The following is a 26576-nucleotide window of genomic DNA, read 5'->3' as shown; positions in this document are numbered from 1 at the left end:
CACAGGGCCTGATTTGAATCTTATCTTGGTCACTAAACAGTATATAACATGCGATAAAGGGCTTTTCTCTGCTCCTGTGAAGCAAAAGTCCCTGTCTCAAGTTGCTGACTGATGTAATTCGCTGTCATTTGCTGTAGCCTGTGTTTGAACGCTGTAGACCAGGTTTGAGGCGGCTGTCTTGCAGCTGTGTGGGAGGCTGGCAGGAAAGGGAGCCCACCACAGCGCAGAGGACCACCCTGGCACTAGGATACATCCCGTCTCGCAGAAGGCCTCTTTCAGAGCTACAAAGTACTGACCAGCAAGAGAAGAGTCACTGCTCTCTGGCAGCCCTAGGGGAGCACACGACTGTAGTTATGTTCATTAACCTGCCCTGCCTACAGAAGCATCTCTATCGAGGACAGCATTTACATCAAAGTCTGCCTCCACGACACCACAAGGAAGTGGCAGAGCGGGGAAGAGAGAAAGACGGTCTAGCTTGGTTAAAAGGTAGTAAAACTGATAAAGTGATCAGAAACGGATGTAGGGAGAAAAGCTGCCAATTATTACTTCCTTATGTGACATTTATACTTCAATATTTTTCCAGAAACAAAGAGTCTAAGGAAACAAAGTCACATCCGATCACTTTTGTTTCTCCTGGCATGACACCTTTCTGAGAAAACAGCTTTTCTGAACTCACGCCCAGTGACTTTCATGACCTCGATACAAATCTCTCAATCTTGGTTCCCTGTCACTCAAGTTCGTGAGAATCTTAGTTTTCATCTCCAAAAATAGCAAGTTTCTAGTCTCATCTCACTCACTGAGGCTGGGGGATGTTCAAAAAGGTGACTTGCTGAAGTTTAAAAAAGGCTAAAAAAGAAGAAAAATTGGGCAGATTAAAAACATATAAGCAAATTATTTTAGCCTCCTGTTTTGTTTTTCTTTTTTATCTGTGGGAGGGGAGTTTTTCCTAGGACTGCTGGAAGGTGGAAGATAGGTAAGCCGCTACTGGGGACTAGGCTTCTGCAGAGGGCTGTAAGGGCGCATCGTTCAGTTCTGCTCCTAGCCACAAAGCTGTGCTGCAACAGGTGACGGAGTTCCTAAACTTCCATGTTCGCTGCCCCACAGGGATTAGGCTTTGATGCAAATGCAAAGGCAAACTACTCCCAAATTAATCTGTGTGTCACTCAATGGTAATCCACACTGCAGTGAAAGGAACCATTCTGACTTTTACTCTGGCACAGCATAAGCAGTACAAAGGGTAGTGCACGTTGCAGGGACTCCCAAAAGACCACAAGTTATATTAACACCAAAGATACACCTCTTCTCATAGTCACATCTACTTTTTTGACAGCAGAGAGGGATATGGAAAATTGCAGGGGATAGAAACATTCCAGAATTAATATCCCAGTACCAGTATTTGTTAGTATTTTGAGCAGCTTGTGCAACAGGTACTTTCTGCTTCTCTTCAACATAGGAGACACAGGAGCTTATTGCTCAACTGATTTTGTTTGGTAAAGGCTAGATTAACCATCCTTATTAGCACTGTTTTACCTAACTGAAGAATAGGCCCTTAGCAGCCCTCCTGCCACCCATCTCCCTCAATGCCAGAAGTGTTCAGAGTTAGGGACAACTACAGACAAGCAAGGTGGTAGGCACAGCCTTAGGTTAGCAATGCCTACGTGTCTGATTTGGCTAGGTTATTTTCCGTTTAGTTTACAGAAATAAGGCCATTTTACTTGTGTTCCCATGCATACATATCTCCTGGTGGGGGAATATCCCAGGGCGAGATTTCTTGTGTGATATGAAATAACAAGATGAGTCTGCTGATGTTGAAAATGCAGCCTACTCCGAGTTCTTTTTAACATTTTATATTTTTTTTTCACATGCCTTTCTTGCAATAGGAGAGTTGCTCTCTGCCTCAGTGCTTGCGTCAGCCTAGAGGACCCCTCCCAGACAGCCTGTGGAATCAGAGTGTAAGCTTCTTGGCACGTGTTTCGTTTCTGTTAAGACTTAGAAGCATTGGAAAGAGAACTAAAATCTGCTCTCTTGGAAAATACATTCTTCTCTCAGTCCCCAGAAAACCTTAGCCTTAGCTACTACGAGATGACTCTCTGGTACTGAGAGAAAAGCAAACGAAAAATTCTGTAAAGCTGGATTCTGAGCATAAAAATGTTGGCGCAAAAGTAATTTCAGTCTGATTTACAGATACCAAGGCCATGGTCTAAATGTATAGCCCAAATAATTAAAAAAATAATAATAAATATACAGGAGATAAATGACCTAATGCTCCATCCACAAGCTCTGGGAAATAGTGAAGTCACAGGGAGTGATGACACTTCAGACGATAAATAAAAAGCATTCACTTAAAAGTAAACATTCAATGGAAAGACTGCCTCATTCTTTAGAAAAGCAAACATAGCTCAGGCTCGCTAATTCGCATGTCATGAAACCTCACAGTCCTAACTCAAATGCAGAAGCCTCTGGCCTCTATCCTTCCTTTGCTCAGTGAAGATTTAATAGCAGATTACATGAGTGAGGTCTCATATTGCTAAAACCAAATTAATGCCTGAAACTATACAATGGTATAATTGACCGCGCACACTGGGAAGTGTTCACATAAACGCCTGCAAATCAAACACTGCTTGTGCCGCTTACATTCGCTTGGCCATGCACTGTCCTTCCTTTAAAACATGAACACTAACAAGCCCGGATCGTATGTGTAGACCTATAAAAAACGTTGCTTACTCATAAATCAGTGATTTACTGCGGGACCCCACCGATCAGAGCAGATTCGCTTTCACCTGAAGGTACAGGACTGTAGGAACTCCTGCAGTTCTGAGTAAAGAGATAGGAGACGTTAGCTCCAGGGACAACTGGAAGTTTCTTTGCGCTTGGAGTGGAAAGGAAAGCCCTCCACAATGGACCTGCTCACTGCCCGGCTTCCACACCTTCACTGGCCCAAGCCCCCACCACCGGCTGCCGCGGCGGCGCTCCCCGTCTCCGGTACCCACCCACCCCACCTCACCTGCTGTACACCAGGCACTCCATGTGGTTGATCTCCTTGTCGGAGCGGTAGCGGCTGTAATCCTCCCACAGGTCCTTGATGGCAGTGACCGCCAAGATGAAGAGGACCGGGGCCAAGGCCAGCTCCGGCTGGAAAGCGTTGACAGCCGGCACAAAGTTGAGCAGCGCGATGAACACAAAGTAGACGTTGGCCAGGCGGTGGAACTGCTCGAAGAGGTTCTTGGGCAGGAAGGAGAGCACCGTGTACTTGGTGGTCTTGAGGCGGTTGCTGGCCAGGACCGTCCTCTTGGACTTCTCCACCTCGGCCTCAGGTAACAGCAAGTTGGAGCGCACCAGCCGCGTCTTACTCTCCTTCTTCTTCCTCCGCCTCCTCTTTCTCTGCCTCTCCTTCCCCTCCGGCAGCACCTGGGGCGCTCCCTCTCCTCCTGCCGTGCCCTGGGACATCGCTGCTGCCCTCCCAGCCGCCCTCGCCCGAGCAGCGCGGGCAGCTCCCACCGCCAGGCACGGCCCTAAGTTATCATCCTCCACCGCCCGCCACGACTCTCCTTTCCTCTTCCCCTCCGGGGGGGGAGGAGGGCTCTCTCAAACCCTCTCTTAACCGCTCTGCCGGGACCTTGCTTTCTCCTCCTCCCCGGCCGGGGAGGAGACGTGGGCAGGCGGCGAGCCGAGCCCTCCTCCCGCGGGCCTCGCCCCGTCCCGCTGGCTGGCCGGGTCCCGGGCCGGCGCAGGGCGCGGGGGATGCGGCGGCCGCTGTCCCGTACGCCATGGCGCGGCCGCTGGCGGGGCGCGCGGGGGAGGGGGCGCGCGGGGGCCGCCGGCGGGAAGCGGAGAGAGGCGCTTCCGCGCGCAGCCTGCCCCAACGGCCGCGCCGCCGCCCCGCTCCCCCCGCCGGGCAGCCGGCACCTTCGGCTACGGGGCCTCGGCCCCACGATGCAGACCCGCGGGTGACATTTTATAGTCTGCTTTTGACTTTCCATTACATGTGGGGAGGAGGAGGTTTGGGGATAAGAAAGAAAAACATTTCCAGAGAAGCGTTCGCGGCTCTGCACCGGCCTTTATCCAAGGTCCCGCGGCCGGCGGGAGTTTTTATCAGCTGACTCATTTCAAAGTACTCCGCTCGCTGACTGAAACCGTGTGCCACGACCGCAGCCGTCGCCGCGTTTAACACGGACGACACAGCGCGACGCCTCCTGACTCCCCGCGCCGGTTCAGTTCAGTCAGCGGCCGACGCGGCGCTTGGGACGACCCCCAAGGTGGCAACCAACATTGAGATTCTGATGGCAAGTGCCGGCCCGCCCGTCCAGGCGGCGGTGTGCTATGTCGTGCGTTCGGTTTTGTGTGTATTTTTCGATTCCTTTGCGGTAGAGCTTTCAAGTGAGGGAAGGAAAATGCCTACCTCTTGCTCTGAGGTTCGCGCTCCGCACTTTCTGGAGAGAGGTGCAGTTACCGGTGAAGGCGGAAGGCTTCATAGATAGACTTCAAATACAGAAAAAAGACTAATTCAGATAGAAAGACTTAGCCTAGAGTCAAAAGCAAATAGAAGTATGCAGATGTTTAAAGAACAAATAATGTGAGAATAATGAAGATTATTGCTACTGGACTTGACATAAGACTTTGCAGCATCACTTTAGGTTGGGATTTAAGAGCAGACCCTTTGAATGTGGGATTCCTCAGGCAACATAAAAGGCTACCACAGGTCACTTCAGGCTGTTTCTGAACTGTAGCGCAGATGCATTTTGTGGTGAGACCCTTGGTCCTGATCCTGTGGTATCCCAAGGTGGGATCGTATGGAGTACAATAGCAAGCCCCTGATACTCATCAGTGGGTTTCTTGTTATCATGGAAAATAGGCATAAAGTATTACACATCTAGTCTTGATATGAGGTCAGGACAGGACTGGGGCATCTTGTGGGGAGACTACCTAGTCCCACAGCTCAGATGCTGCCATGAGGAAATCCCTGAAAACCAACAAGTGAAAGCCATTACCTCTGAATCTCACAGCCTGTAGCTATAACACGCTGCTGTATCTTCCTCCTCCCTTCCCCCATTTGCAATATGTTTGCAGTTGCCTTTAAATATGTGTGGATAATTATGAACCTCTTTCAGGCCCTGAGGCACAAGGTGAGTGCTAATTCAGCACATGGCCTGATAGTGGTACTGTGTGAAGCCACTTTACCAGTCCTGCTGTCATCTCTTCTGATGATACTGCAAACCTAGCGGGGATATCCTGGGTTTCCCAGCTCTTGGAATATGAAAACAATAAGGTTTTAGTTTGTGCAAGGGGAAAAGGGAGAATTGGCCTGGGTTTTTTTCCTTAGTCTGTTCTTTTGTTGATAAGGGAAAAACTACTTATCCCATACAGAAAAAGGAGACAAAAATCCTCCCAATTTTAATTTTTTGTGTCCATTTTTTGCCTTGATTAACCAGTTCCCAACTTGCTTACACTTGGAGTTAACTTCGTGGGTAAGCTGCAGTGAACAAAAATCCTTTTCCTGTTCTTCAGAAATGCTGAAATGGGATAAGGAAGTCACAGCATCACTCTGTGATATTCCCAGAAACTGAGCTTCACCCATTTGAGGGCTCCTGGCAGGCACCTGCAGATACTTCAAAAAGCAGGTTCCTGGGCCTTTCGGCTGCTTACCTGCCGACCTCTGCAACCCACTGTTTTGTGGGGCTCTAGTTAACCCCCAGAAGCTCAAGCACAGTTCAGGCTTCATCTTTTCTCTGGACGTCCCTCTAGCTTGAATATGTAGTAATATTAAACTTTCAATCACAGTGCTCACGTCAAGGTAAGAAAAGAAAAATACTGACGTACCCCTTAAGGTACTTGTTTAGGGAAAACACCTGCGTATTGGCAAGTTTGGAGAACCTAACCTGGGATGAATTGTGCTTAGACTTAGTGATATTGGCTGAATACTTGACACCAGAGATCCCAAAATTGTCAGTTAGAACCCCACAACTATGAGAAATGGTCTGTAAGTCAGTGGGCTGTATTTTAAAACCTGGTTTACTTGCATTTTGTTTTGGACCACTCAGGGTTCACGTTAACAAGCTTTCTTCCACAAATAAAGGAGCAACAGGAAAGAAACTTAGTTTAAAGGTATTAAATAGAAGCTGAAAGTTCTTATGTAATCCCCAGCTCACATAGCTGAGTTTTACAAATACATACAGCAGCAGAAAGCTAAACAATTGGGTGGGAGCCTCTGAAGACTCCTATGTTTGTTTGCTAAATCCTTAATTTCAAAACAGTTTAAAGCCTTTGTATTTGAGCATGCCAGTCAAGGGCCACCCTTGCAAAGCTTCACTCTAAAAAAAGAGTAGAAAGTATGCAACTCATGAAAAGCTGAAAAACTCTTGTTCTTGCATCATTGACTGGGACTCTCTTCATTGCTAATAAACTGGGGTTTTATTATTATTATTATTGGCAAGCTAGAATATCACTAGGCAGTGAAGATTTTTCCATTGACTATAACAACCTCTCAGTCACCTAAGGAGTCCAAAGTCCTGGATATTTATATTAAAACCTGAGGATATATAATCCACGATAAATAAAAACAAGAGTTAGTCTTATTTTAAAAAGCCTATAACATAAAGTGTTTGCTAGGCTTTGCTAGCCAAAGACTTTGGCAGTGTCAACACTCCCATGAATTTAGTCTCTCCTTTCCTTTTTTTAAGTAAAACTGTGCTCTTAAGGTTTGAGAAAGCATAAATGTTTGTATCTGAACTCATATTCAAGCTCTCCCTGCCTACACAGGTCCAAGTATGTGAGGCTGCAAATAAAAGACGGGTTGCAAATTCAGCCTTTAACCTGTACAAAATACACATGCAGAAGTCTGGCCCTAGCTTTTGGGTTGCAAAATGACAAGTATGTTGGTTTTGTTAATTGGGATACACCTGCATCTCCTTTTTATGGGGTCTTCTGGAGGAAAGGGGGCAGAAGGAATTTGGCTTTAAATCAGTCCATATGGTGCATGGTCCTTACAAGGTATCACTCTCGAGAAACGTGAGCTCACTGGAAAAGCCTGAGGAGCCAAGAGCCAAGGACTAGATCTACTAAACTAAAATGTGGGCCCTTTGCTATTTCTCAGGGTCATTGGAGCAAAGCACTAGAACTGGGGAATGCCTGAGGATTACTCTGTGCTCCGATGAAGCAATCCCTGCCGTCTGTAGATGTCTCTTTCCTGTGCAGAGCTCTTCCTTCGTTTTCGCATAGCTGCTTCTGACTGTCCTCCATCTCACTGGCCAGACCTCTCTGCATTTTGCTGGGTATCTGCTCTCTGATTTCTCCTGCCATTAAACTGAATCTAGCCTCTGCTGCCCAGTATCTCTTGAATTTCAAGCTTTCCCCAAAGCCTTTCCCAATACTGACTCTTTTTTGACTGTACAGATTTTCTTCAGATCAAGACTAAAATTGAAAGAGAGGTTCTAAGCAGCGGTTATGCTGATAATATGCCTAATAAGCTCATCTTTGATAGCCTAGGCCATTAAAAGCTGAGTCTTCAGGTATGACACTGCTTTTAAGGCTAGAAGGAACTACAGGATTGTCTGGCCCAAATACTATATTAACTTGGCCTTGTAGATGCCACACACCCTCCAGCTTGAAATCATTATCAAGTTATTATGTGAGCAGTCTGGTTGCTTAGAGATGAGATATCCATTTTTTTCCTCTTCTCAGAGTCATCAACTCTGATTATATTTGAAGTCTTTTCTATGGTTTGGGGTTATTTGGGTATGTGAGAATTGTAACATCGACCAACAAATGCCTTTGGCCTGATGGTTGTGTGGAACAGTTTGAAAATGGCATCCACCTGAACCCTAAGGGTGAAGACCCCATAGGAAAGGAGAAAGGATCCCAAATATATTACTGATATAAAACCTCATGATTTGACTTGTCATGGTTTTTGAATGCTTGGAGTTACATTATTCCATTTTAACATTTAAATTCTTCCTATCATCAGAAGGTAAAGCAAATAAAATTTTAACACATTGTCTAATTTACTAGGCCACATTTCTCATGTTGGATATTGCCTGAAACATCTATCAAATTACCCCCAATTCTTATAAAGAATCACCTTTGTTCCAAAGGACCTATTTTAATATTAATATGCTTAATATTATGGAACCACCCAGAGGTCTCAGTCAGAATCTAGGACTTTGAGAGCTATAAAAATAGCTGTAAAGACGTGGTACCACACACCAGACAAAATCTGTTCTGCCCTTTGCAGATGAGACATATCCCATCTGGCTCTCCGTAAAGGGGACAGGCATACATGTTTCGAACTAGCAGAAAGAAGGCAAGAGACATTTAGTGTGAACAGCCTGCTAAAAATGCCAGAATTGGATGAGGAGAGACAACAGCCAATTTGCATCATTCCTCATTTCCTTCCATTCTGGAGGAGATACATAGATACACACAAGCATGTGCATGCATGCAGAGAGGCATGTATGTGTATGTGTCACAAGCAGCCTCCAAATCCCATTCCTTAGTTTCTCAACAGCCAGAGAGGGGAGATTTGGGTCCCAAGGTGAGCAGGAGCCATGTGTGACAGACAAAAAGGGATGTTTAGTGTTGCAGCATTAAGAGAAGTGGATCTCGTGCAGGGCCTGAGCAGCCCTGCTAGACCTTTTCAGTGCAATGGTAAGAGGAACAGCTTCTGCCCTTTGGAAATGAGAGCAATGTTACAGGGACCTTGCAAGTCTCTCACATCTTGCATGTGTTTCACTGACATGTTTTTCCCACCTACTGTGCCCTGAGGGTACCTGCATCTCGCATCCTGCAGGATCTCCTGCTTCACCACACCATGAGCCCGACCCAGATGTTCAGCCTGAGCTGTGATTCACAAATAGACTGTCTGGTATGTGGGGTCCTGGAGTGGGAAGGAGGCTACAGCGCTGTGGAATACGTACCTTTGATCGGTGTCTCGTGTGGAAAGAAGCCTGCCCAAAAAGCAGAGGGGTGCCATGTCCTTTCCTCCACCACCTGAACGGCCAGTTCCACTCTATGACCCTGTCTGCATGCATGCCCTGGCAAATGAGCCAGCTGGCCCCTGTGGAGGCGCAGGCACTGGTGACAGAGGATTTGGAAATCTCTACTACCGTATAGTAAACTAGACAAGAAACTAGTCAAGGTGTAGCAGAGGCTGGAAAGTAAATGAAGCATTCAGGTGGCTGTAATTAGCTTATAGGCTTATGGTGGAAAATACCATTCTGCAGATACTTAATGACCAGTAATATTTGAGTTGTAAGGACTAACCAGATAGAACTGTTGATCAGCATTTAGAGCTTTCAAATCTGGAACTTTCCTTTAATGATCTCAAGTAACTGAAAAAGCACCATCACAGTTGATGGAGAGAGACCGGCACTTCTAGAGCACCAAGAACATCCTAAAGTGAGTCAGTAGGTAAAGAGATCAGGTGAAACCTGTGCTCAAAAGCACTTACCACTTTCCACTGACTGTAGAAGAAATCATAAGTGACTAGGGCAGAGGAAGGTGTTTCCCTGGTGGTATCCAAAGCTGGGTGAGGTAAATATCCCTTAATGTCTTGCCCAAGCCAGTCTACAGCACAGAACAACCAGCTCACCACTGTAAAAGACAAGGTTAAACCAGATGAGGCACACACAACAGGGGATGTGTGCAGAAAAAACCTCAGCTGTGTCATGATCCTGTGCCTGGCACATGTACAAAAAATATAATACATAGTTGTCCCCTTCTGCAGTGGGAAAGCAGAGCGATCCCCTTATCCACTTAACCTCCCCACTTGCAGAGATACTTTTTTTTATAACAGCTTAATGTCAAAGGTGATTACTGGGGAACACCCGTAAGCATTGCTTCAGTCCATTAGCTAACATACTGATTCACAGGGACATGGCAGAAGAGGAAATGCAGGAAAATCTATGTAATTAACTGCAGAAGGAGTAAAAGCAGACAGACGCTATTTATAGAAACTGCAGTTTGGGAAGACACGAAAGTTAATATCCTTACTGCGGCGCTGCCAACTCTTGCTATTTTATGGTGAGTCTCACAATATTTGTTGCTGTTCTTAAAACTCCGTATCCTTGTATAATGGGATCTTGCAACAATCTTACCTCTCTAAGGCATGAAACAGTGGTTGGAAAAAGCTCAAAAGTGGGAACCCCAGAAGCAGAAAATAAATAGGACAATATAAAAAGACCCAAGTTTATGTTTTTGAAAACACTGTGATTCTTGAAGCAATTGTATGAGTTTTTTTAATCCTGGTAATTTTTAACACCAAGCACTTGGCAATGATTTTACGCGTATAGAAGCTGCTGTAGGATTTCCTGTACACATGGAATCGAAACCTCAGTTTCACATCTCTCTAAAAAGAAAATACTGTCTCAGGATATTGTTCCCAAATGCCAAATTGGCTCATCAAACTAAGATATTTAATGACCCATCGTGCTTCCTTTTTGCTATAGCTAGGTTTCTTAAAAACTTCTCCCAAAAGAGGCTAATTAGAGCTGCTTGAATGAGTTTGTACAAGGAGTTGTCTGAGGGGAGCTATGCCTTCACTGGAAAATTAACAAAGGGAAGTTGGGGCTCTTCTGCTATTTGGTCGTTAGTCAGGATTGCTTGAAGAGAAAGTTGTGCAAACCACTATTACCACATGGTTGTTTGCTGGCTAGTCACCACAGTCAGATTCACCTTTGTTTTTTGTGACTCTGCAGGACAAAAACAAGACTCCCATTCAGCTCGGATGCCGGTACACAGAGAAAAGAGGTGGTTGCAGACTCTTTCTCCTTCTGGGAAGGCGACTGCCGCTTTCAGTCTGCTGCAGGTCTAGGGCAGTGCTGATTGATTGTCTCCTGCCTAGCGCTGACTCGAAATGGCCAGGCTTAGTAGAAAATGGTGTAAATGGGCTGTAAACAACAAGATTTGAAAAGAAAAGGAAGAAAAAACCTCAACAGCAGGAGAGTGAAAGGGTGACTTTCCCGCCTTTGGGGAACTCATCTGTAAGTAGAACTGATCGGAAAAAAATCTGGTTCATTGAGCTTGACCGCTTTGTCTGAAATGTAATAGCCTGAAGAGGTTTTGCTGAAATTAAGGCAGCATTCTCTGTGGTACCTGCTGGGTTTGTCAGGAGACTCGTGATACTGCTTATGGGGAGGTTTGCCCAGTCTGCTCTTCCACTTGCCCCAGCGGCAAGGGGTGCCCTAAGGTCTGGGATCCCTGACTCCGCAGCACTCATCCTCAGTAGCCGGGGCCCTTCTAGCTGCTTGGGCAGCTTGCAGGCGTAAAGTGTCTCCTCGCATTAGCAGAGAAACTGTCAAATTCAGTATTTTTGTAACTTGCATCCTGAAAAATACTTCAAGTAAAGGAGTGGTTTGGGACTAATTCAGACTATCTACAAAATAATATAACAAAAAGTAGAAAATTTCTTGTAATAGAGTAACACAAGCTCCTGACTACTTCTGCTTTTAATACCTATGCCCAAATTCAGTGCTGAATGTCAAGATCCAACCATACAGTTATTTGCTCCTCCCTTAAAAAATTCCAAGCACAGACTGCTAAAAGACCACATACTTTAAGAACATGGTGATATACATCAAACTTATTGTCTATGTTTATATTATATGCCACTGGCCATAAGAAATAAGTCATACTTTTGGCCTACTAAAGCTAATGAACTTCAGTGGACACCTGCTTTTAATAATAGTGTCTAACCAAGTCTTTCTGCAATGCTAAATAGACCTGATCTAGCTTCTACTGAAGTCAGTTTAAGAGATCTCATGAATTCCCTAGAATTTCCCAACCTTTTAAAAATCTAAAAAGATTCAGGGACACTTTTTTTTTTATGGTAGAACAGCAAAATTGGTATTCTCTAGGTGTAACGATTCATCTTACTGTTCTGTAGACCTCTCTATGGTGTGGCAAGCACTAGCTAGTCAAGGTTGTATGGCAGTGGAGTATATATAAACATCAGATACAGCTAGGTACCGGTGGGGAACGTATGTTGCAGAAACAGCTGAAAGATGGTTTCTAATTCAGCATTCACTAATGCAATAAATAGAAGCTTGTACATCAAAGACCGTATATTAAAATGGGAGGGGAGGCTTTTTATAATCAACTAGCTTTTCCCATGTTTGGAAAAACAGAAAATGAGCGCTCGCGTTCTTCTGATCTGCAAGTAAGTGGTGGAAAAAATGGGTATTTCTTCCCCTCCCTGTTGTTCAGAAGCTGAAACTTCCAACGGATTCTTCCATGGTGCTGTGCTGGCTTATTGGCTCAGGAAATTGCTACTTCTGCTTTGTCAGCAGTGACAGTGATCCATGTTTCTTTCCTTACTTCAGTCTTTCCTGCTGGCCTTAATTTAAACAGGTTTTCATTGTCTGTGTTTTTGTATTATCAAGTAACACTACTAATCCCCGAATGACTGAGAGTGGCTGTAAATAGGCTATATATACTATAGAGCACCCACTGTGTGTACACAATATAAACATACATACATGCACCCAATGTATGTATACACATAGTCTCTGCATACACACACTGGATCTATCTCTGCATAGTATATAGAGATGTAATACAGCATGTAGTAATGATATTGTAATCTGAGAGATTTCAGTAGGGCATTCCTTGCCTCTGTTAAATCAATTACATTCATTAAGCCACAGCAATCATTTCACACTGCAACTCAAGCTCCTATATGCCTTGCAAGAGAAGCACTGGACCTGACAAAACTAATGTTTTAAATAAATAATACATGGGAAACCAAAAGGAATGCCACTGAAAGGGTGGTGTATCAACAGTAGTTAGAAGAAATCTGAAGAGAAGCCAGCATAATAAATTTAAAGGGTGGAGGAGAACTGCAATGGCAACACAATGTTTTGATCAAAATAAAGCAATTTTTATATGTAATGAAGCACTAAGCCATGATTTTTTAAGACCCATGCATTCAACAACCACAGGCTGCCTTTCAAGTTTACAAGCTAATATATCTTCATATTAGGAAAGGATAGATCTTATAATTCTCTTTCAACAAAACACCAGACAGCTAACACAGCAATGAAAAACAGAGACTTCTTTTTTAAACAAGAGTATCTCCAAGTTTATATGGCTGGAATTAGAGGTCCAGCCAGTAAACCATGGTGAGTACTCTTTATTCTTAATATATTGATTTTCTTTCCACTATTACTCACCTTCTGCTTGGTTACAAGACAAAAACCTCTCCACTCTTCTGCTCTCTGACCCTCCTCACCTGCTCCTCTGACTCCCTCGCTCCTAGCAAAGACCTTGGCCAGATCAACATGACAAACCGTTGCAAGGTATGTACATCAATCAGAGGAGTGCTGAAGTGTCATCTGCAACCAGCATAGCTGTGCCAGCACAAACCCCTAGTATGGATTAAGACATATCAGCAAAAGTGCTCTTTTACAAGATGACTTTGTGGTTTTTTTTTTTAAACTGAATTGGGCTGCAACAAGGTCTATCAGCAGAAGTGGAGTTTTCCCAGTATAACCTGGAGTATGAATGCTTTGCCTATCAATACCAAGCCACCTCATGCAGCACTCATAGCATAAATTTGGCTTTCTGCATTCCAAATGTCAACGTTAATAAGAATATCTCCTAAACTCGCACCATGGGCTTGGCTCTCTCTCTGCCCGCTTCCTCACTCATCATCCTGCTTTGCCCTGTATCGTTCCTCTCAAACATATCTAAGACCGTGTATTTCACCTCACCACCACTTATTCTGCTTATTGTGATCTTTCCTGTCACATTCTCCACACACTTTCTACTACTTCATGCCTGGCCTCAGAAAATTATCTTCCTGTTACCTAGATATGAGCATTTTTGTATCAGACTGCTAATGCAAGGCATATAAAAATGAATCTTTTTGTTCCCTAAGCGCCTCTACTGTACAGAAGTAGTACATTTGGGTCTTTTTTATTTGCCATCTGGTATTTGGAGTGTTGGGACTCATTTTCAGGCAATCAGGACTAAACTCCTGCTTTAGTTTTTATATGAAAACTGAGATTCTCAAACAATAACAGAATCTGAATATCTGGGGGTTTAAGGATTATTATTTTTTATTACCTGCCTTTTGCAGAACAAACTAGGTCAAATCCTACAATACTTCTTTGTTCTCTGCCTAAAACCAGTGAAAACCACCTAACCCCTCCCCAGCTCCCAAAGTTTCGATGAGGGGAGAGGGTGGCAAGTGGAAACCCCCAGATGTGAGCTGTGTTTCCACCGCTGGTGGCTGGTTATACCAAAACGATCAACAACTTAGGCAACGCCATCGGACCTGAATAGTCACCCTTCATCTTCAGTGCTAAGACTCTATTCCCCACAGGGCAGCTAATTTGGGAAGGAAAAGATGTCTCACCCTCTCAAAGGGACAGAGGAGCTTCTGGCTCTGCTGTGCATGCAGAGTGACCCTGGGGGGTTACACTTGTGCTGGTATACTGAGGGATTAACATCACTCCTGAGTAAATATCTAAGAACCTCGAAAGTAAAGGATGCTTCATGAAGGGGGTTCAGCTATTGCCATGATGCACTGATTGCAGGGGTGAGATCCTACCTTTTAGCAGGTGTACATGAAGCCTTGAGGTTGTTCTGGGAGACTGGGAACTTACGTGAAAGTATGTTATTTAAATATCAAGTGACTCATTTTGACTGATAAAACAGATGGAGCAACTATGCAGATAGCACGGAGTTCAGTCAAATTGTTCCCCCCACCTCAAGCTTCTCTGTGGATAAGGTCCCATATGCAGTCCCTTAGGGCAGAACTCTACTCCTCCATGCTTAAAAGCAAAGCAGAAACCTTGAGCACAAGCACCAGCATATGATCACTTGGAATGCTTAATTTTTAGCTAATTTTTTGTCCCAAATATTGTTTTGGTCTGTGCCACCTACCAGTCTTTCAGGCAATGTCTGGCCAATGGTTTGGGGCATAATATGTACTAGGTATTTGGGAGGGGATTATGATGGAGACAACTTAGCTCTTCAAATGTTAACAGTCCTGTCCTAATAGCCTGCAGAGACTGGGCCCTGGCACATTTGATTTATTATTATACAACCAGTCTCTGAGGCTGAAATTTTGTCCTTTCACACTTCCATTTAACCCGTGATTTTTATCTCTTCCCGTTATGTTCTCTTTTCCACTTGACTAGCTTTCTTTGTCCCCACAATGAACCAAGAAAGTAATTTTCTTACCTGCAGACAGCATTCACCCTAATTCCCATGTCCATGCAACACACAGCAAAATTAGGTATTGCGCTAGCCGCTGACAGATGCTCCTTAAAGGATAAAGAAAGCTCAGGAAGCACTGGCTGATGTCTTGTCGGACAAACCAGTTCTTGAATCTCTTTGCAGATGGAATATTCTCTGCAGATCATTGACCATGACATGAAAAAGCCACTGCTGTGCTTTATTTTCACATCATAGAACCACAGAACTACAGAATGGTCCTTAAAGGTCATCTAGTTCCAACCCCCCTGCCATGGGCAAGGACACCCTCCATTAGACCAGGTTGCTCAAAGCCCCATCCAACCTGGCCTTGAACACTTGCAGGGAGGGGGTATCCACAACTATCATCAACAAATTGATGGCAGAGCTGGGAACTGTCACAATCTCTCTGCTCCAGAAGTTTCTCTCCATTTTCTACTTACTATAGAAAATCCTCCTCTCTTTATTTCCCCTAGTGGTGGTTTTAATCACCTTACAGAAAACATTAAGTGGGATTTGTTGATTGCCCCGCAAATTAAGGAGTACAAAAGACCCCAAGAGAGGGTCAAACTAAAGCTTTGAGTTGGTATTTAGCATTTATCAACAAACAGATTTTAAACCAAATATTAGTACAAGCTCACTAATAAAGGGAAGTGTTTGTGTAATGTCACTCCCACTCATTTTCACCTTGAGATATTTTAGGGGTTGATGACCTGGAAAAGTGAACAAGCGGCGAGTACTGTACAGACTGTGGGCAGTAGGAAAAACTGTTTGTCTAAATTCAGTGTTGTGACAACTTTGTGATAGAGACCTCAGGCCCCGGTGTCCTTGGAGTGCGGGTGGGCGGGTGAGTCACTTATTGCTATCCTAACATGCCATAAGTAGGTGGCTGTACTCCGTTGTCAGAGTATGGTCCTTCAATTTTTATTCAGTGAGAGACATCACCACTTAAAAATGGATTTATTTTGGCTCACACTTGAATACCCAGTGTCATTTTTCATTCTGAGCAGTGAGCTGCTTAAGAACAATACACTTTAGACCTGTCTACTGCCATGTACCAGTCTCATAGTCTCAAACCACCTCGTCTTCTTCAACGCGGTGCAAGGTGTGGCTGGAAACAAAACTGCAGCCAAAAGCCACCTTGGAAAAGCGCTGTGCTATAAATGTCTTTTATCGCTGGTCATGTTACCTATGACAGAAACCATACATAGGAAAAGGCGTAGGAAAAACATGTAAGCAGCGTGATGGGGAACGCACTTATCACATTCCAGACATCGTTTCCTCAGAAGACTGGAAAAATGTGCAGATGTAAGAAATCTGGTATTGCTGCTATCTAAATGGGAGTCTAACACTGGGTTTGCTGAAACGGTTAATTGTGAAAATCTGTCAGAATTATTGGCACGTAATTTTGAAGAGAAACTTTGGAGTTTGTAGCTGCCTCCAGTGAACTGCTGCAGAGCCCGTAGTCTTTTGCTAAGGAGAAAATTCTGCCCACTAGCACCCGTGGGGTTGAGGTGGGGTTACAGACCTATTCCAGAAGGGTTTGCTAACTGAAGGTCTTCCATTACCATTAATAAAAATGAAACATTCATCCACACTAACATATATTTTTGCTACATGCCCAGATTCTTAATTTTGTGACAGGCTGGACAAAGCTCCTGAAACCTGAGGAGAAAGTCCTAGAAATGTCTGAATCGTTAACATCCAAACGAGCCAGCCACAATGTGACAATTTGAAGGACCTGTAGCCAAGCTGAAAGAAACTTGTTCAAAACTGTCATTCCTCTTTCTGAGAGTCCTCCCTCCTCACTCTCCTATGCTCTTAAGAAACTGGCAGCAGATCCCAAAAGCAGCACCAATTCTGCAGCCCCAGCAAGTTTCAGATTCATAAACTAGTTATCTGACTTTGGGTTGATTTTTTTTTCTTTCCTCTTCTTGGAGAAGGAAGAGCTTGTATGAAATTTATTTTTTCCTCCCTATTGTGTTCAATAGAGAACTTTCCTTGGATATGCCCAGGCGCAGACCCGTTTTGGTATTTCAGCCAGCGCAGCCTGGTCTAAGAGCTGCTTGGCCTTGACCCAAAACGGAAGGGCCTTTCCCCGTTCCCTAGATATCCAGCTCCACCACACTGGTATCCTGGCCCCCAAGGGCTGCAGGTATGGCCACTAGCTCTGAACACATTCCGCATTCCCCAAGCAGTCTTTTTTTCTCTTCCATTTCTTCTTCCCAGCTACCTTCCTTTACCATCTACCGCAATCACTTCACTCACCCTCATCAATCCGACCCAAACCACGAGGCAGTTTGCTTCTCCCTGAAGGCTGCGAGTATCTGGCCTCCTTTTCTCTCTCACGGTTCCTGTTTCTCTTGACTTCAGTGAGTTCACCTTGTTCCCCCTCTCCTGAAGAAAAAGCTCCCAAAGGGTTGTATCTATACACCTCTTCTTCCTAAAGCAGCTACTTCAGCTAACAGCCTTAAAAACCACAGTTAAGTCGTTCTGTCTTTAAAAGATATGGGCAAATTTGAGTCTGGTACAAGTAGTCACAACACCATTAATGCTGATAGATTTATACCAGGGACAAAATTAGTCTAAATTGTCTGTTTTCCATTTAAAATAACTATCCAGAATAGCAGATGTGCACTCTGCCCAGCCACACAGTTCATTCGTCCTCCTTGCCTGTGTGTGTTGTGGCAGGCTGTTCTTTTTAAAGATTTCACTAATAAAAAATGTTTCTATTTCTATTCATATGCCATTGTTTACAAGTTTGGACAATTCAGCATACTTTTGATAGGTTTTGGAGGATTAGCTCTTGCATACTGCATGCTTATTTTAGTACCAGAAAGACTGCTTACGCATATTTGTTAAGTTATAGTTGAATTTGCTTCTGGAAATAAATCCCTACAAATACATATTATTTTGAAAACTAATAATGTGGGGAATAATAATTTATAGTGAATATTTAAAATTTTGCTTCAGTTTTCTGTCAAAGGCTAAAAGTGAACATAAATGGCGTTTGTAATAGAATTAGCAAATGACATTAGACTACGAAGTGAAAATGCAGCTTCCTTATCTTTTGAGCATCCAGTGTGGCAGATCTCATAATAAAAATGCCTCATTTTCTGAGATTTCTTTTCCAACATTTCCTTCACTTGAAAAAATGAGGGTAATTTTTAAAAATCAGTTTAGAGACCAGGTGAGTTATATACATGCAGGATTAAAAAAAAAAAGAAATCCTTGCTCAATTATAGGTTGACTGACTTTTGAGAACAAGCTTTGCAAGCTACCTGCCTGTCTCAAGGACAGCAGGATATAGTATGGCCTTCACCAAGAAAGGGAGTCTTCTGGGTCATGGTTGAATAATTCCAGTTAAAGAAGTTTCCAGTAAGTCTGCTTTTAGCCTGTCCCTGCGCTGTAGGTCAAACGAGGACTCTGCCTTTCAGGCTCTGAACCTAACCTCACTTGCACATCGCAATGGATGAGGATTTGTAGAACAATTTATTAGAGTTTTGTTCCTTGTTTTCTCCTGCGAGGATATATGTCCTTGCTCTGTCACTAGTGACAAAGTCTACCCAAGGCTGGGTCGTCTCCCTCCTCCCCCCAGTTCTCCACTTCATCTGGTTTCCTAATTAGCTCCTTAGGTGTTGCCTGGCATGGGGACCACCTCTTCCTGCAGATGAGTGTAACAGCATGTTGCACAAAGGGTCCTTAATCTTCTTTGGTACCTCAAGTTTTATTTCAGTACCACGTTACACCAACCTGAGAGATTAATATAAAAACATAGTTATTACTAGAGGATGTAGGCGCTCATGCTTATACACAGCACTCATCTGTGACATGTGAGCTGCTCCTTCCTCTCCCAGCCTCTTGTCCCTGTTCCTTTGCTGTAGGTCACCTGCCCCAAGGCAGAGATGGCCGAGCAGTGCGTGTGAGCTTCTTGTGGAGCCTGGTCATTTAACTCAGCTCCCACCCTGCAGCCGCCTTTGTCTTGATACATCAGGGGAGCCCTTGGTGCTTTATTCTGCTGGCCAGCCTCAGGAGGGGAGCGGTGACAAGCACTGGGGACAAGGTAGGGTGGGAACACCCCAGGCAGCTACATGAGCTGGTACCTAAGCCCCGTGAAATAGTTTTTAGCTGTGTTTGTACCACATCTAGTCTGGAGGCAGCGTGTGGAGCAGCAGAGCTTCAGAGCTTCGGGCAGCTACAACAGCAAATCAGTTTCTGGTGCACGCAAACCGGTGGTTTGTCACCTGTAAACATATGGAGAAAACAAAGAGGAGAGCACAGAAGCCAGCTGAGCACCCAGCAGAACTCTGGAGAGAATCGCAGCTCACACAGTGGTCCAGAGAAACCACCACAAATACTTCAGCCAAAAAGGTTCTGCTTTTTTTCCCCTTTTGCACCTCTTGCATGGACCACTGCCTTCACAGTAGTACTAGTAATAATGTAATGGATGTGGCAATTTAACGAACAACAGCGAGAACAGAGACATGTACAGCAGTGGTGGTCCAAATACAGACAGGGAAAAAACATTCAGCTACTTTTATAGAGAAATGCCACCAAGAGACGTGAATCTAATCCACTGCAAAAAGTGGACAGAGCTAACGATTCCTTTGAAACATCACCCAGGATCTGCTTTAATAGTGCAGGAATATAGCTGCGTTTGTGCAAGATGTTGGCACGATGCGGAGGCATACAGAATGAAGCGTGTAAAATTCAGGGCTGGCTATGTAAGAAATGAATGGCCTCATTTGGAGCAGATTCCCATAATGATGTTTGGGAGGAAAAGCTGTCAGACAGCTAATAACTACTCTTAACCTTGTGTTGATTTGAATTCCTTTAGATTGGTGTAAACAGCAGAATATTGACCACATTGGTTTTAAAATAGGTCTGACAGGACAGGAGTTCCCCCTTCCTTCAAATATTTTATGTCCACACCTGAAACACTAGAAGGAAAAAGTGCCATTCAAGGAACAAGCCATTGCACTTAGGAAGCCCTCAAGCTCTTCTATTCTTGCAGGGCATGGCTAGGGCAAAGAAATCTGCATTTGTCTTTTCTTCTACCGTGCCTGTAATTCCTCCTGCCCAAGGTACGGAGGCTGCGCTGCAGCACACCTCCGCTTCTGTCAGACACCTCTACCAAAGTCAGTGGATGCTGACACAAGCTATTTTGTTATCGTTAAAGTCCATATAACTTTGCCAGCTTGGCAATAGTCTGCGATTTAGAACGATAAGTAGGCCAGAGTGCCTTGATATTTACAGCCTCAGCACAGTAGCTATTTTCCTTTAATTACAAAATTGCTATGGCTACATTAAATGCCAGATGCTTCTTGTTACCTTCCAGTTCCAGTTCACTTCAGTTAACGCCTCGACTAGCAAATCTTGACTGAAGCAACTTTCTCCTTGTGCCCTTTCTTTTCCCAGCTTAAGTATTTCCTTGCAGTGGTTGCCTGTTTGTAATCCAGGCCAACGCAAAATGAGAAACCAGAACAGAGGCCCAGTGGGCTTCGATATAAGGGAGCATTACTTATATCTAAGGGGCTTTCCGAACAGAAAAGGTCACTTCCCTTTTCTCGGTGTCCATCATCTGCTGGGAGGCAGGTGCTCGCTTCAGTTTGTTCACAGGCTTATCAAACCAAGTTGTGTTTTTTCAAAACTTTGGAGCGTGGTGATAGCAGAGCATGACACCTGCGTCCCGGGGTGGAAAGCAGGAGGGGAGGCCAGCTGCTGTCTTCTTCTTGCCCTTCCGTGCTCCTTGGCTGGTGGGTATTAAGAGTTGTAAACATAGACTACATGAATGGTTTCTAAAAAAAAAACCCAACCAAACAACCCAAACCACCCCCAAAGCAAACAAACAAAAAAAAAAGCCACAACAGCAAGTAACTTCTCCAAGTCAGTGCAAGTTAATTATAGCAACTCTGTGCCAAGCTGTCATAAGCCCCACAGTGAGCAGGCATGGCTTCGGGGAGAAGGACCTGTGGTGAGCGTTTCTGTCTCGCAGCTATTTCTCTGGCTCACAGTCCATAACTGTATGCTGTTGTGATTGAAGCCAGGAAAAAAAATAAATAATCTCTTTCCTGCCTGTTTTTTACATTATGTGAATCTCAGCGGCAACCCAGAACTAACCTCATGGGCCCCTGGGGAGGTCAGGCTGACGAGGTCAGAGAATGATGAGCATTCATGTTTGCTATAATTGTGATTTATTTCCCATGTAAAATTCACTCATCTCAATAAAGATGCATGGACTATTGTTGAGCCTACATAAACTGTTTCATACTCATCAATAAAATGGTTTTGGGGGCATGTTGGGGATGTAGCTTCTCTGGAACTAGTTCAGTATTTAATTCCTGCTAATGTACACTACGAGATTGTGTCTAATTCAATTTGCAAAAACATAAAGTGCCATTTAAGGGGAACTCGTATATGGTTAGATGAATGTGTAACCCAGATGCCTCTGTAATTCCTTTCAATGTCATTAATTTGATTTGCCGAATTGTTATTTACAGACTCTAAAGCAGAATAAACCTCAGAGGAGGAACCACAGTAAGTGCTTTTAGAAGTGCGTTGTTTTTCTGTGCAGTAGCACTGAAGAACACTGATGTCTCTTCCTATCTTGTCTTCAGCCTTGTAACTTCATTAATATCATTAATCAGAAATATCACAGCACTGACAAATGAAAACCAAAACAAACCCAGGAATACCCAGAGAGATTACTGAGATTGGTTTTGTTCACTTAGGCATCACCGTAGTCCAGTGAGTGCCAGAATCAGTAATAGTCTTAGGTCTCAATGTATCGCAAGTGTAACAGGAAGGTAGGGTACCGGGATCATAGCTTCGCCTTCTGACAGTCCGTTTTTAATTCTTTCGTGTAACTTGCCGCGTGTGTGATCATCCAAGTCGCCGCAAGATCGAGCAGACAACAGAACCCAGCCCAAACTTTTGTGCAGTCCGTCAATTTGATATATAGAACAAGGGTGACATTTTTACATTTCCAAACTGCAGAGCTAACCTCAGTTTTGAAAACTTTCTCTGGTATTTTGCCTTCTGTATTTTATTCCCCTGGAGGCAATGTAGCTCTAACCCTCCCAGCCTGACTGGATCCCATTCAGCTGGATTAATCTCAAATCTGAGTGTTATTAATGAACTTGAACTTGGGAAGAAATTTAGTCACAAAATGGGCTCAGGCAGCAGCAAACTCACCCTCATGTACAGCAAACAAGTCAAATGAGCAGAGTAAAAATGCTGAGGGTGCACTTGGGTTAGTTATAAACACTGATGCATTGAAATTATATTGAAACTCTCCTCAGAGATGCTGGAGCAATTTCTCCTCTCGCGTTCAATGGTGTCTGCTATCACTGGAAAAGGTGGTGGTAAAATGCATTTGTACAGCAAAATAGTTGTTCCTGAGGAAATGACAACCACACAGGGTACGTTGCAGGGAATTTTCACTTTGGACTAGTTCCAGCTTTGTCCCACGGTCTGAATGCCCGTTAGAGGCCATAGCAGTATGACCAGAAAAGCATGGTTGGTGGGGATGGCCAGGAGATTAGCTCTAAAGGCACACTTTGGATCTGAAGTGCTAATGTAGGTGCATCCCTGAGGCCCAATGAGCAAGGTGCTGCCCAGAAATCAAAATTTTATGTGGGAAACTTAGCTGTGGCACTGCAGTTCCCCAGGAATTAAGAGTGGGACAGATGCATTGGTTTGAAGTCACGATGTAAATAACAGGCACAAAAAGCAGTCAAAGAATGTGCAAGAGAACAGAAGATGGTAACAAAAAAAGGGAGTAGGTTACTCAGAAATAATTAAAAATGTGTGGGGAAAAGTTAAATGCAAAGGAAATATTTTCCTCAACATTTAATTATTTTTTTTCCTCAAAAGGTGTGCTGTTTTAGAAAAATCCTGCAAAAAGAAATTAAATGGGAAAGGCTCCAGCTACCCTGAAGAAACATAGAGCACCTTTTCTTTACATAAGATATCTGAGTGCAGAATTTGTGAACGTAGATTATGTTGTACATTTTTCATCTCGTTTGCCCCTCATGAAGCAGTAAGCACTGGGGAAAGAAATGAGCCTTATCTGGTTTGCTACCCGCCTAACCATTATCAGCTGGCATCAGGCAAAGAAATGAGCCTGAAAGAGTGAAGGATAGATGCAGATGCTGGAATTCAGCGAGGTCAAAGGAGTCACATGGATGAAAGGAATGGGAAATTTTCTTAAGGTTTGTTTTCAAATGAGCAGGTCTAGCAGCAGAACAAGCAGCGAAGCGTGCTTCACCTAGGGACCTTGTGTCTTGTGGCCGGATTCTCAGGTGTCTAATAAAGCAGAAGCAGTGATCTGACTTTTTTCTCTCAGGTGGGCTATTCGTAATGTCTATCACACAATTTCTTGAGCTAATGCTAGGGGCCTCTCCTTGATGGATGTGTTTTTGAATGATCTGTCCCTTTACTTGGTAGCCTATTCCCATAAAACTGGTTGGGTCTTAGTATCACCGTGGTTTTGATCTTCATATCAAATTTGACTGAAATTACCTACGTGGTTCAAGAATTACTGGGGTGGTGGTGATAAGGAACAAGGGTATACACAGGGCCAAACACTCGTATACAAGAAGATTGCAGAAGTCTTGTGTCCATTAGAAATCAGGCATATATATAAAAAAAGATAGGAACAATCTCTGAAAGAACATAATTTCTAGATTCTTGGCATTTTTCTCTTTCATTTTATTTCAGTTACTAGAGGTTGAATGAAAAATTAAGAGCACCGCCTAAAAAGAGTGCAGCTGCCGCATGCTATCAAATTTGAGTGTTTTGCATTAAGTTGTTTGTTCTGGAGTTTGATAAAGAAGCTGAGTTTAACTGCCTCTCCCTTTGCGATCCTCACAGAGATCTGAAGATGCATCTTTTAAGGATATGTTTTGAATAAAAGGAGAAGGAGGCTGCCGTCATCGTACTGGGAACTGAAGAAGAAAATACCTGCTTGACTGAGCTGCCCTTTTCATCCAGAGTAGAGTGAGACAAGCGCATTGAATCGAAGCCCGGGCTCCAGATGCCATGTACAGTTGGAGATGGCTTCCTGCCAACGAGTTTCCAAAGCAAACAAGGAAGAGCAAATTTGCGTAGCTTGAAGTGAAGCCACACAGTGAGGCAGTGAACAGGGTGGTTCCCTTCAGCATGGAAGGGAATGTTAAGTGCTTTAGTACAATGTCATTTTAGCCAGAACAGGGCCTGAAAGAAGGAATAGAATTTTCAACTCTGATCTTAAGCTCTCTGAGCTTAACCAAGTCGGTTAGCGTTCTGGCTGGGTGATACACTACGATGTTTGTGCTTTCCTTTAAGGCATGTCTCCATGACTTAGAGCCGTTTCTGATATTGACAACCAAGCTCGCACTGAAGTAGATTGGAAGTAGACTTTAGGTCAAACTATCTGGGGCCAAACAGACTCAAATGCATTTGGCAATAAACTGTCTCCTTGGCAAGATCTGCAGATCCATGCAGTTGGCCATATTGGGTGATAAAAGAAGATGACTTTTAATGTCCAGGTAAGTGTATGGAGATTGCATGTAGAAAAGCTCTGGAAATAGGGTGAGTGGAAGTACCCATTGGTGTAAGATGCTTTCCATGGCTAATACAGTGAAGGAATAACTGTTGAAAATAAACACCGTGTAAAAGAAGATTTTCTGTTATTCAACCTGCTTGCCCTATGTGCTTATCGGTTTCTTTTATGAACAGTGAAAATGATTCCTGCCTTGTTGCCTTCTTCGGTGATAGGAGAGCCGACCGCCCTCTTACTTGGGCTGCCACAGAAGCACCTGGCTTTGGCTCACGGCTTGGAAACCTCAGTCCTTGTTGTTTGTGGACTTACTGCTGAGGGGTCTGGTTACAAAGAAAAATAAATGAATATATCAGCTCTACAGCAGTCCATCTGAGAAATTTCTAAATGGGATTGCACCTTCACAGGAATGACAGCGGAGGATTGCAGATTGAAAACGATGGCTTCAGTTTGTTACAGCAGAGGTCTGGGTAGCAGGGAAACTTAGTACAGGATAACAGTTTGATATCTGAGACTGTGATTCATTCAGAGACCATAGCTCTATTCTGTACCCTCCTCCGCCTGGTTATCCATTGAGCTAAAAAAAATAAACCACAGAAACTTGATGAGAAACAAATGTTGCTGCTGAGTTGGTCTGCAATGAGAAGCCAAACTGTAGAAAATTCTTCATTACTGTTTCAGTCACATATTTTGAATGATAGATAAATAATTCCGAGTTCTCTGCAAATCCAGAAGTTTGGGAACATCATCACAGGACTGAGCTGTGTCCCACATGCAGACTTGAGTGAGAAAACATGCAATGGAAGGCAACAGCATCGTCTCTGGGATCAGAGCGAGATCGTCCCAGTGGCAGATGCGAGCATCTTTGAACATGTAGTGGAGAGGATGCACGTTACTTACCGCACGTAGCAGCACTGCTCCTGCACACCCGGTGCATGTGGCTCTCCGGTAATGGTTTACCGTGACTGCTTGGGAAAAGGGGGAAGCCAGAAAAGTGCCAAAACGGTGTGGTCTGTTTCCCTGTGTTGGGTACCTGCTCTCCCTACAGAAGTGTGCAGGATGAATCTTGGGGATCAAAACAACTACTGCATGAAATGAGGTGCCTCTTAAAGACAGGGAATAAGGGGCACCTTCTCTGGGGTTTTGGCAGCTCTCTTGAATCCCCGCAAGGATTCAAGTGTCGTCTGCTGGGTAAAATAGCCAATGTCATTTTACAGGGGCCTGGAGGGGGATTACTGAGCTGCCCAACATGGCTCTGGAGGAAAGGATTGGAGCATTTTAAATTGTGTTGACTCCCAGCTTTCGGCTCACACTTTTTTCCTTACCATAAAAAGTGCCAAAACAGCAAGCCCACTCCAAATTAAAGTTTTGGTTTTTTTCTTTTGTTTTGGCTAGACTTCCCATATAGATACTAATCATGCGCACAGTAAAAACAATGCTAACTAATTCTTCCCAGTGTATATACATATATAGGTGTATTACCAGTACTTTATATATATAAGTTTTCAGTGCTATTTGAGAAAACAATTATTTCTGAAACAAAAAATTAGTGCATCAATTTACCATTCCGCCTGTGTGGGCATTGGTTCTTTACTTTGTTAGAAATCAAGGAGTAGCACACCATTATCTTTAAACTACAGATGTCGCTCATGTTTTTATTCCCACTCTTCTCCTAATGCTGCATCGTACATAAAGTTTTAACTTGTGCACATTGGTGCCACCTGATCTCCAAAGTGTCTGTATGGTTTATTTCTATAGCTCTGTCTGCTCAGAGATTGCTTTTTTATGGTGCAGCATTTTAGAGTGGGTTCTGTTACAATTTTAGATAGGGTATATATATAAAACA

General features: G+C 43.8%; 1 protein-coding gene across 1 annotated transcript in view; it reads right to left on the bottom strand.

Moving 5' to 3' along the window:
• ATP10A (ATPase phospholipid transporting 10A (putative)) overlaps positions 1 to 3601 on the bottom strand; it is a 117639-nt gene extending 114038 nt beyond the window's left edge. The window contains exon 1 of the mRNA XM_054849282.1: positions 3005 to 3601. Coding sequence (XP_054705257.1) covers positions 3005 to 3447 — 443 coding nt within the window. The 5' untranslated portion in view covers positions 3448 to 3601. The remainder of the gene's footprint in view (positions 1 to 3004) is intronic.
• Between the last annotated feature and the right edge of the window lie 22975 nt (positions 3602 to 26576).

This window comes from Grus americana, chromosome 1, assembly GCF_028858705.1.
Source record: "Grus americana isolate bGruAme1 chromosome 1, bGruAme1.mat, whole genome shotgun sequence".
NCBI classification, from domain to species: Eukaryota; Metazoa; Chordata; class Aves; order Gruiformes; family Gruidae; genus Grus; species Grus americana.
The sequence above is the reverse complement of the archived record's forward strand: the minus strand, read 5'-3'. Positions and strand labels throughout refer to the sequence as shown.